The sequence below is a fragment of the Mya arenaria genome, chromosome 14, assembly GCF_026914265.1.
Source record: "Mya arenaria isolate MELC-2E11 chromosome 14, ASM2691426v1".
NCBI classification, from domain to species: domain Eukaryota; kingdom Metazoa; phylum Mollusca; class Bivalvia; order Myida; family Myidae; genus Mya; species Mya arenaria.
In genome coordinates, this window is record NC_069135.1 from 10,540,220 (window position 1) to 10,552,959 (window position 12,740).

At 38.5% G+C, this 12,740-nt stretch overlaps 1 protein-coding gene across 1 annotated transcript in view; it reads right to left on the bottom strand.

The window, feature by feature from the left end:
• Positions 1-1,802: 1,802 nt before the first annotated feature.
• LOC128217543 (proton myo-inositol cotransporter-like) overlaps positions 1,803-12,740 on the bottom strand; it is a 17,982-nt gene continuing 7,044 nt past the window's right edge. Inside the window, exon 4 of the mRNA XM_052924745.1 lies at positions 1,803-1,895. Coding sequence (XP_052780705.1) covers positions 1,803-1,895 — 93 coding nt within the window. The remainder of the gene's footprint in view (positions 1,896-12,740) is intronic.

Sequence of the window (12,740 nt, forward strand, 5' to 3'; positions counted from 1 at the left end):
ACGATTCCATCGAAATATTTGAAACTTAAGCATGATTCAGATATATAAGATGTCACATATGCAGAGAAAGATTCAAATGAATATACTTATGAATGGTCGTGGATTATATGTAGACAAACAGTGATAATGCTTTCAAAATGGCATATTTTAATAAGCTTAATTGTTTACACACCACTGCTACACATCTAGTACCATTTATAAAGGAAGTGAAGATAATTATATCCACAGTATATAATGACATATGAAAATATAGACATGCATTGATGATTCCTACAAGTATAAATGTAATCGTCCGTACATCTTTTTTATCTGGTTTTACGTAAACACAAAAAAATATTGTCAATGAGTCGATAAAGTAACCTATTCCTGCCTGTCGACTTGTTTTTTTATCGACTCAGTTAGTCGAACATGCTACGTCGTCTTCATTTGGTAAAGTTTATATGAAATAATTGTGTTCGATAAACCTTTTTGATATTTATAAGTCGACAGAATTACACAAAGCGTTTTATAATCAATCGCATCGACATTAAAGAATTCAAAATGACGTCTTCATCACATACGACATAAGTTCTTATAGGTTTTACAGAATATACAATTTATACATGTAAAATGTGACACCAGAGCCATTGGAAATGGCATCTTGGGCAGAACTGACAATGGTTAAAGGGTTGAAAGAAACAAAGCGCAAATAATTATATAAACCCAACAAATGTGCACTTCAGTATGTGTTTATCTACAGAGCTTTAGAATAATTATATTACATTAATGAATGTGTCTGCATTTACATGGGAATATGTATGTATATCAATCGAAAGGATTGTTTTAATACAACTCTCAATAACAATGGATGTGACTTAAGCAACATACACACAGCTAAACTTGTCAATGCATAAACCATTGGCGATAATGCTACATTTTGATGCATGGGGATCCCATATAATTTTGGTATTATTTTAAAGGGTACTCCTGACAGATAATTAATGAGTAAAAATGACCTATGTCCAACAATTATTATTTGTATACTGGTTGTCGTTTCATTATATTTTTTCTCTTAATATTTACCACTTCCAATGGATGCCTAAATAATATTTGGTCACTATGAATAGACAGATATACGTTATTATAAACCATATTTTAAAAAATAAAAGCCAAGTTGAATGTCGTTATTTAACACAATAATTTGAATGGACAAATTAGAATTGCAGCCTTATCACCAGTCCAAGATTTCGGATATATATATTTCTGCCACCTCAGAACAGTAGATTCAAACATTTGTCCATGCGTGAAATTCTTATCTTCCCAACGGGCAAAGATAAACAAGTACCCGTACGGAACTCTTTTTTATTGCCTTCACTTTGCTGCATCCAGAACTATTTAAAGAACAATTTGACTATTAACATAATCTGAATCACTGCGCGAATATCTATGACAACCAGGAATTGTCATATATCTATGCGCACATTATTTTCACTACGCACAAAAAAGTTCCAGCGATAAAATACATTTTTACATTATTTTGTTTAACTGCGGTGAGAGAGAAAAACATCTACCATAGTCGCTCGTGTAAGATAGGTTCATACCAACCCTCGCACAGGGTGTTCTGCGGAAACATTTAAACCTCGTTTCCGCAAAAGACCCTACGCTCGGGTTGGGCTGAACCCATCTTACACTCTCGGCCATGGAAGATATAATAGGCTACATAATGTGATTCTTGAGAAAATAAAATAAACTTGAATGCTTCTACACTTGACAAAAAATAGCGTGAGACGGTGTCCAAGTGTGAAGGTCGTGTGGTAATGGACCTAGCTGTCCAACCAGCCCGTCATACCACACGTTTCCAAAGGTTTCTGATTGAAGTACTGCACAATAGTGCGTCTCTCTGTGCATCGTGACTCCTGCAAGTTGATACACGACTTTCATTTTTGAATGTCCAATGTCCAATGTCGTGCCAGCACAACATTCGATTTTGAATGTCCAATGACGTGCTAGCACGACTTTCACTTTTGAATGTCCAATGTCCAATGTCGTGCCAGCACAACATTCGGTTATGAATGTCCAATGTCCAATGTCGTGCTAGCACGACTTTCACTTTTGAATGTCCAATGTCCAATGTCGTGCCAGCACAACATTCGATTTTGAACGTCCAATGTCCAATGTCGTGCTAGCACGACTTTCACTTTTGAATGTCCAATGTCCAATGTCGTGCCAGCACAACATTCGTTATGAATGTCCAATGTCAATGTCGTGCTAGCACGACTTTCACTTTTGAATGTCCAATGTCCAATGTCGTGCCAGCAAAACATTCGATTTTGAATGTCCAATGTCCAATGTCGTGCTAGCACGACTTTCACTTTTGAATGTCCAATGTCGTGCCAGCACAACATTCGATTTTGAATGTCCAATGTCCAATGTCGTGCTAGCACGACTTTCACTTTTGAATGTCCAATGTCCAATGTCGTGCCAGCACAACATTCGATTTTGAATGTCCAATGTCCAATGTCGTGCTAGCACGACTTTCACTTTTGAATGTCCAATGTCCAATGTCGTGCCAGCACGACATTCGATTTTGAATGTCCAATGTCCAATGTCGTGCTAGCACGACTTTCACTTTTGAATGTCCAATGTCCAATGTCGTGCCAGCACAACATTCGTTTTGAATGTCCAATGTCCAATGTCGTGCTAGCACGACTTTCACTTTTGAATGTCCAATGTCCAATGTCGTGCCAGCACAACATTCATTTTGAATGTCCAATGTCCAATGTCGTGCTAGCACGACTTTCTTTTGAATGTCCAATGTCCAATGTCGTGCTAGCACAACATTCTTTTGAATGTCCAATGTCCAATGTCGTGCTAGCACGACTTTCACTTTTGAATGTCCAATGTCCAATGTCGTGCAGCACAACATTCGATTTTGAATGTCCAATGTCCAATGTCGTGCCAGCACAACATTCGATTTTGAATGTCCAATGTCCAATGTCGTGCTAGCACGACTTTCACTTTTGAATGTCCAATGTCCAATGTCGTGCCAGCACAACATTCGATTTTGAATGTCCAATGTCCAATGTCGTGCCAGCACAACATTCATTTTGAATGTCCAATGTCGTGCCAGCACAACATTCGATTTTGAATGTCCAATGTCGTGCTAGCACGATTTTCACTTTTGAATGTCCAATGTCCAATGTCGTGCCAGCACAACATTCGATTTTGAATGTCCAATGTCCAATGTCGTGCCAGCACGACTTTCATTTTGAATGTCCAATGTCCAATGTCGTGCCAGCACAACATTCGATTTTGAATGTCCAATGTCCAATGTCGTGCTAGCACGACTTTCACTTTTGAATGTCCAATGTCCAATGTCGTGCCAGCACAACATTCGATTTTGAATGTCCAATGTCCAATGTCGTGCTAGCACGACTTTCACTTTTGAATGTCCAATGTCCAATGTCGTGCCAGCACAACATTCGATTTTGAATGTCCAATGTCCAATGTCGTGCTAGCACGACTTTCACTTTTGAATGTCCAATGTCCAATGTCGTGCCAGCACAACATTCGGTTTTGAATGTCCAATGTCCAATGTCGTGCTAGCACGACTTTCACTTTTGAATGTCCAATGTCCAATGTCGTGCCAGCACAACATTCGATTTTGAATGTCCAATGTCCAATGTCGTGCCAGCAGAACATTCTCTTTGAATGTCCAATGTCCAATGTCGTGCTAGCACGACTTTCACTTTTGAATGTCCAATGTCCAATGTCGTGCCAGCACAACATTCGATTTTGAATGTCCAATGTCCAATGTCGTGCTAGCACGACTTTCACTTTTGAATGTCCAATGTCCAATGTCGTGCCAGCACAACATTCGATTTTGAATGTCCAATGTGCAATGTCGTGCTAGCACGACTTTCGCTTTTGAATGTCCAATGTCCAATGTCGTGCCAGCACAACATTCGATTTTGAATGTCCAATGTCCAATGTCGTGCTAGCACGACTTTCGCTTTGAATGTCCAATGTCCAATGTCGTGCCAGCACAACATTCGATTTTGAATGTCCAATGTCCAATGTCGTATGTTTAGCTAACTTCACACAGCTTATTTAAGTCATGGACTATCATCAGTTCAATTTGTGCTTTAATGAAACCCTGATAACGAATTCGAACGCGCAACATGAACATATTGAAGTGCAGGCAGTATCAATTAGTTGGCTACTAATTTTGTGCTATGAACTGTTTTCGGCTATGTAATTACCTCTCTAATGAATTATACCGGACACACGCACGTACGCACGCACGCACGCACGCACACACGCACACACACGCACACACACACACACACACACACACACACGCACACGCACACACTTGAGGTTGAAATTTCATAGCGGTAAACGAAGAATTGATAAAAAAATGTCTGTAATTGTAGCTGGAACGCAAAATATGACAGACGTCTCATCATTTTATGTCAGTGGTATATTTTGAACATTGTTAGTTTCAAAACTGTTCTGAATATTGAAAAAGTAATATTAGTCCTCAACTGGGCATATGCTCTTCTATTTGTATACCAATTTTCAGATCTTAACTCGAACATTCGTTCATAGTCGCGTTCCATCTTAAAGGTATGTTTTGCAAACAAACTATTGTGAAGAATTATTTTTCGTGATGAAAGAGAAAACTAAATCCATCATATAACGCTTTGATGCGTGATATGGAAAGGTGAAACTAAACTACCGCTTAGATGGCAAAATTAAATGTTTCCAATGTTTAGAAGCTTGATTGATTTCGCATTTTATAATAGATACGAAAACTCTTAATTATTCATTTTTAAAGGTATGCCGTTGATCACTGTATTTTTTTTATAAAACTCGTTAGTACTGTCGAACCCGATTGCCTCGAACTCATACGGACCGGCAAAAATACCTCGAGCCTCGGAAAATTCGAGCCAAGCGGGAATGGTTGCTTTCAGTATAATGAAACATTTTCGGGCCAACGAGGAATTCGGCCAAACGAGTTAGAGCCAACGGAGTTGTACTGTATACGTAAACACCATGTAAAATACAATCGAAACTTGAAAATATATCATATTGGTGAAATTGAACTTCGAATGTCAAATCTACTTCAATTGTGTTTACATCATCATGAACACATTCTAGGGCACTGTGAATTCATTTTCGTATAACAGATGCATCTTGCATTTTCTTCATACCTTGATCTGTGTAATAACATATTTTGGCCGACATAAAATCATCATCCTTGAGTGACTAGTTTTGTGTATTATATTGCCCCCCCCCCCCCTCCCACAACCTCTAAAAATACTAAATGACTTCCCACGATCGTGTCTGTACAAAAAGTATATAACCCCGAACAGAACCGACTATGTTCTATTGAAGTTTAAATAGATATATTAGGTGAGCATGTTTGGTCATTTGGTATGTGCGCTTCAAATCTTAGTAATACAGCTGGTAATGCTTCAGTTTTTGCTGTCCATACTACCACTACTGTTTCTGCTATTGCCACTGTCATCAACATCGCAAAATCACCAGCGACGCCACCACCACCACAATTATCATCACCACCGATATTGTGATGACTTTGCATCCCCTAAAACAACTGACGCTGCTGTTGATACTGTTGTTGTTGCCACTTTTACAGCTTCAGTTATGACTCCAACTACTAGTATAATTATTTTCGGCTTTGAAAACATGAATTTCTGAATTTTCCGTGCTGTTAGAAAAGACAATATTCAGCATATAACGCTCTGATGCGTAATGTGGTAAGGGGAAACTAAATTACAGCTTAAATGGCAAAATGAAGTGTTTTGAATTTGAAGACGCGCTTTTTTTACCAAAACGACGGGAAACTTCGCACGATTTCGTCTTAGCAGAGCGATAAAAATCGAGTGAAATTGTAGCAAGATTACGTTAAATAATTAGTGTTCTGTAACATTTTACATCTTATCTTTGCTTTAAAATCATTAAACTTGGAATCATCCGAACGTTACACATAGTTAAAGCCTTGTATCCAGCCCGTGTAAAAATATCGTTATACGCTTGAGGCTGCCCTGGGCTGTCCCAGGCTGCTAGAAAACTAAAGTCGAAATGTGGAGTAAAGTGATGTTTTTAGTTCAAACAAAAAATAGTGTAAATGTTGAAAAAGTATTCATTTGAGTATGTTTGCGCCATTTAAAGAGTGCTTTGCAAACGAACTGTAGTGAATGATTTTTTTTTTATTTTTTTTCGGCTTTAAAATCATGAAATTCTCAATTCAGCATATAACGCTCTGATGCGTAGTGTGGTAAGGGGAAACTAAATTACAGCTTAAATGGCAAAATGAAGTGTTTTGAATTTGAAGACGCGCTTTTTTTAACCAAAACGACGGGAAACTTCGCACGATTTCGTCTTAGCAGAGCGATAAAAATCGAGTGAAATTGTAGCAAGATTACGTTAAATAATTAGTGTTCTTTAACATTTTACGTCTTATCTTTGCTTTAAAGTCATTAAACTTGGAATCATCCGAACGTTACACATAGTTAAAGCCTTGTATCCAGCCCGTGTAAAAATATCGTTATACGCTTGAGGCTGCCCTGGGCTGTTCCAGGCTGCTAGAAAACTAAAGTCGAAAGTGGAGTAAAGTGATGCTTTTAGTTCACACAAAAAAATAATGTAAATGTTGAAAAAGTATTCATTTGAGTATGTTTGCGTCATTTAAAGAGTGCTTTGCAAACGAACTGTTGTGAATGATTTTTTTTTCGGCTTTAAAAACATGAAATTCTGAATTTTCCGTGTTGTTAGAAAAGACAATATTCAGCATATAACGCTCTGATGCGTAGTGTGGTAAGGGAAACTAAATTACAGCTTAAATGGCAAAATGAAGTGTTTTGAATTTGAAGACGCGCTTTTTTTAACCAAAACGACGGGAAACTTCGCACGATTTCGTCTTAGCAGAGCGATAAAAATCGAGTGAAATTGTAGCAAGATTACGTTAAATAATTAGTGTTCTTTAACATTTTACGTCTTATCTTTGCTTTAAAGTCATTAAACTTGGAATCATCCGAACGTTACACATAGTTAAAGCCTTGTATCCAGCCCGTGTAAAAATATCGTTATACGCTTGAGGCTGCCCTGGGCTGTCCCAGGCTGCTAGAAAACTAAAGTCGAAAAGTGGAGTAAAGTGATGCTTTTAATTCACACAAAAAATAGTGTAAATGTTGAAAAAGTATTCATTTGAGTATGTTTGCGTCATTTAAAGAGTGCTTTGCAAACGAACTGTTGTGAATGATTTTTTTTTTCGGCTTTAAAAACATGAAATTCTGAATTTTCCGTGTTGTTAGAAAAGACAATATTCAGCATATAACGCTCTGATGCGTAGTGTGGTAAGGGGAAACTAAATTACAGCTTAAATGGCAAAATGAAGTGTTTTGAATTTGAAGACGCGCTTTTTTTAACCAAAACGACGGGAAACTTCGCACGATTTCGTCTTAGCAGAGCGATAAAAATCGAGTGAAATTGTAGCAAGATTACGTTAAATAATTAGTGTTCTTTAACATTTTACATCTTATCTTTGCTTTAAAGTCATTAAACTTGGAATCATCCGAACGTTACACATAGTTAAAGCCTTGTATCCAGCCGTGTAAAAATATCGTTATACGCTTGAGGCTGCCCTAGGCTGTCCCAGGCTGCTAGAAAACTAAAGTCGAAAAGTGGAGTAAAGTGATGCTTTTAGTTCCCACAAAAAAATAGTGTAAATGTTGAAAAAGTATTCATTTGAGTATGTTTGCGTCATTTAAAGAGTGCTTTGCAAACGAACTGTTGTGAATGATTTTTTTTTTCGGCTTTAAAAACATGAAATTCTGAATTTTCCGTGTTGTTAGAAAAGACAATATTCAGCATATAACGCTCTGATGCGTAGTGTGGTAAGGGGAAACTAAATTACAGCTTAAATGGCAAAATGAAGTGTTTTGAATTTGAAGACGCGCTTTTTTTAACCAAAACGACGGGAAACTTCGCACGATTTCGTCTTAGCAGAGCGATAAAAATCGAGTAAAATTGTAGCAGATTACGTTAAATAATTAGTGTTCTGTAACATTTTACATCTTATCTTTGCTTTAAAGTCATTAAACTTAGAATCATCCGAACGTTACACATAGTTAAAGCCTTGTATCCAGCCCGTGTAAAAATATCGTTATACGCTTGAGGCTGCCCTGGGCTGTTCCAGGCTGCTAGAAAACTAAAGTCGAAAAGTGGAGTAAAGTGATGCTTTTAGTTCACACAAAAAAATAGTGTAAATGTTGAAAAAGTATTCATTTGAGTATGTTTGCGTCATTTAAAGAGTGCTTTGCAAACGAACTGTTGTGAATGATTTTTTTTTTCGTTTTTTTCGGCGTTGAAAACATGAAATTCTGAATTTTCCGTGTTGTTAAGTCATTCAACTTGTAATTATTCGAACTTTTCATATACTAGAAACCATGTATCCTGCACGAGTAAAAATACCATAAAACGCCCGGGGCTGCCTGGGGCTGCTTGTGGCTGCTGGGGCTGCCAGAATGAAAACAGAAAAGAGGAGTAAAGTGATGTTTTTAGTTCACACTCAAAGAATAGTGTAAATGTGGAAAAAGTATTTATTTTAGTATTTTGTGTCATTTAAAGAGTATTTTGCAAGCGAATTATTGTGAATGATTTTTTTTTCATTTTTCATATACTAGAAGCCATGTATCCAGCCCGAGTCAAAATATTATAAAACGCCTGGGGCTGCCCGGGGCTGTCAGACGCTTGAAATCAAAAAGTAGAGTAAAGTGATCTCTTTAGTTCACAAAAAAGGAATAGTGTTCATGTTTTTAAATGATTCATTTTAGTATTTTTGCTTCAGTTCAAGGTGTGTTTTGTAAACCAGTGAATGATTATTTTCATTTTTTTATGTATTTCTTTTTGGCTTTGAAAACTGAAAACCGACGGGATTCTTCACATGAGTTCGTCCGTCTTAGCATAGCTGCTAATCTGCCCAGCTGCTCAGCTTTTGACTTCACGCCGTCAGGCTTCTAGACTGCTAACTCACGCTGCTATGCTGCTATGCTGCTAGTCTGCTAGACTGCTGACTTCACGCTGCTAGGATGTCGGTGTGCTTGGCTGCTGACTAAACGCTGCTAGGCTGCCAGTCTGCTGGGCTGCTGACTTCACGCTGCTGGGCTGCCAGTCTGCTGGGCTGCTGACTTCACGCTGCTTGGCTGCCAGTCTGCTGGGCTGCTGACTTCATGCTGCTGGGCTGCTGGGCTGCTGACTTCACGCTGCTAGGCTGCCAGTCTGCTGGGCTGCTGACTTCACGCTGCTAGGCTGCCAGTCTGCTGGGCTGACTTCACGCTGCTGGGCTGCCAGTCTGCTGGGCTGCTGACTTCATGCTGCTGGGCTGCTGGGCTGCTGACTTCACGCTGCTAGGCTGTCAGTCTGCTGGGCTGCTGAGTTCACGCTGCTAGGCTGCCAGTCTGCTTACTTCACGCTGCTGGGCTGCTGGGCTGCCAGTCTGCCAACTTTACGAACATCCAACTAATGGCTTCATCTCATGTTTCAGAGACACGTTTAGGATCGGGATGCCTAGCAGAAAGTTTCGGCTAAGCGCCAGCGGAATAATTGAGCATTAATTATCATCAATCTCTACTTTTTAGATTTCTTCAATTGTCCTTTCATTTATCTCGAACTGAAACATGGCCTTGGTGTAAGATGCTGCCTAAAGTTATAGTGGTGATCGTTGGATGATAACCTTGTACCTTTTACAGATGCTGCCTATAGTTGGAGTGGTAATCGGCAGATGATAACCTGGTGCCTTTTACAGATGCTGCCTACAGTTAGAGTGGTAATCCACGGATGAAGAACTGGTGCCTTTAATGATGTCGTAGGTTTGATATATTCTTCGTTTATTTAAGTTCGATTGTGAAGATATTCTCAAAAATTGACGTGGCCTTGATTGGACTCGAGCCGCAGACCTATTGGGTATGATGCAAGTTACTATTCCAGTAAACCACTCTCACCCTATTTAAACAGCTTGTTGTCAGATACATTCTTACTATCTTTAATTGCCTAAATCTGGTTTCAAGCATACGTGAGGAAGGTTGTGTTGTTAAGAAGGGCCGTATAGTTGTTCCGTCCTTTTTCACCTTTCAAAAAGCCTTCAGGTTGTCCGGTTAGCGCAGTGGTTAGCGCACTCGCTTCTCACCAAGGCGACCCGGGTTCGATTCCCGGCCTGGGCGCGTGTGAGTTTGGTTAGTGGTCACCAAGCCGGACAAATGGGTTTTCTCCGGGTACTCCAGTTTCCCTCACAACACAAGATGACACAACATTGTGCCAGCGAGAGTGACTTAGTATAAGCTATCATAGCTTCCTTCACAATCGTTGTAAAATATATAATGGTTAAAGTAAACGCCTTCAGATGATCAAAACAAATCCAGCTAAATACGTTTTTTGTACGATATAGCCATTACATCTAAGTCGGGTATGTTATTATATATGATACATATATCGACAGCCCTAAATTGTATCAAACAGGATTTTATGACAGGTGTTACTGTTCAGACCGTTCGGTAAAATGGAAATAACATGATGGTGGGGACGTTTTAAGGCATCTTCATCGTTTTAAATACGTTTACATTACAGTAGACATGCTTTATCTTGGAGAAAGGCATGCAATCTTTTTTTGAACTATGCATGATATTATAATAGAGAGGGTTCAGTATGCGGCATTGATCGTTAGCCACGGAACTGCTATAAGGACTGTCACACTGAATGACATGACCTGTTAACATAGTCTTATAAACTTGCTTCGTACTTTTTTCAATTGAAGCCAATTACAGGTTCACCCTAATAAGATCCCCTAGTTGATCTATGATATCCATCATTTAATGTTTGACACACATGTTGGCAGTTACCATAGCATTATTAAGATACACGATTGATAAAGACATATGGGACGAGTCAACTTAATGATGAGTTCTGTAAATCGTTCAGAACATTGCCCCTCCTGTTATGTAATACCAAACTAGTACATAGAACTATAAAACTAGCATAAGTCATTTATTCCAACTTTTTGATATAACTCGTTATCTTCAACTTCTTGGAAGGTTTCTAGAATCATGTGCAGGGGATGTAACTCTGACTCGTCTCCCACATTAGAATCCATGAGGTAGCGAGGCTTACATAGTTGTGTACTGTGGCACGAATAAAGATATATGATAGGCGCTAGAGAGTGTATATGTTGATATTCTTGAGTGAAATAAATGAATAGCACGTTCAATTAGGCCTCTTGAACACTTCTTATCGTCTAAATAGCTGATAACATTAGCTCAAGTCATCAATGCTTCAATGCTGATTTGGTTATAACGCACGTTTAATTCACCTTAAACAAAAACAAAACACAAAGAAGTTTCAAATGTTGCCATATTCCACCATAAGTATGTCGAGATTTGTCTATTAGTGTATGTTATATAAAACACATTTGGATATACGTGCACAGTGGCACAGCCCATAAAGTCACTTATTACAGACCTCGAGCCGCCTTTTCCGAATCTTGCTGCCGACGATAAAACATAAATAACTCTCTTCTCGATTTTCTAAAAAGATCAAAGTTTCAGAAAAAATATTAGCACAACACAAGTACAGCTTTGTAACGCCGCATAACAGCATCGCCGCATTAACGAAATCGACCACGTTTATGCGGTGATTTTCAACGCATACATAGGACTTTCTTATGTGGCAAAAAGGCACACGTTCCTCGCATAAAAAAAAAACAATTAAAACACATACTAGTACAAGAGTGGTTGATAAAGTTTCATCAAGATCGGACTTAGCTTTTTGTGTCCACTTAACCAAGCTTTGAACTAGACTTTTTGAGACGTAAATTCTGACAAAGATTTAGTAAGATCGGTTTAAATGTGAAACAAACCAATTGATTTTTCTGCGAAAATGTTTGAAATGACGTTTGGTCCAACTTATGGCGGGAATATATGTTACGACAACGCACAACACCGTGATTTGGGACAATCAGAAAATTGAATCGTCGTATAACGTAACACATATTCTCGCCTTTTTGTCAGACTGACGGGCATGTACCCTTGACAATGCGCACTTTCAACGTTATTTCAAACGTTTCTAGAAAAGTCAATTGTTAACGACGGACAAACAACAGAAATCCAACAATCCTCACAGCTCCACATGTGCTCTTTGTGCTCAGATGAGCTAAGAATTTCATCATCATCATCATCATCATCATCATCATCATCATCATCATCATCATCATCATCATCATCATCATCATCATCATCATCGTTTTTGTTGAAATATTAGTACTCTATTTTTTAGCTTTATAATAAATGGTTTAGTTTATCCTCTTTATGTGGCAAAAAGGCACACTTGCTTCCCATATAAGCAATTTCTGCTTTATGCGTTGAGCGTCGCCGCATAAACGTTGTCGCCCTGTTTATGCGTTGAAAATAACCGCATAAACGAAAAAAACACGTTTATGTGGCGATGCCGCTATGCGGCGTTACACAGCTTATGAAAACTCATTAGTCATGTTATAAAAGTATATCCGTGTTTTAAGTTTATCGCGAACTAGAGCCAACTACTTGTTTTTACCTTCTTCGGAATAATTAATTAATTTGTTACCGAATAAAACTCTAACCGAATAAAAGTACATCGTTGAAATTCGGCTAAGGCGATCTTATACGTATGATGTCAACGCTAAATATATTAGTAGTCTAATAAATATA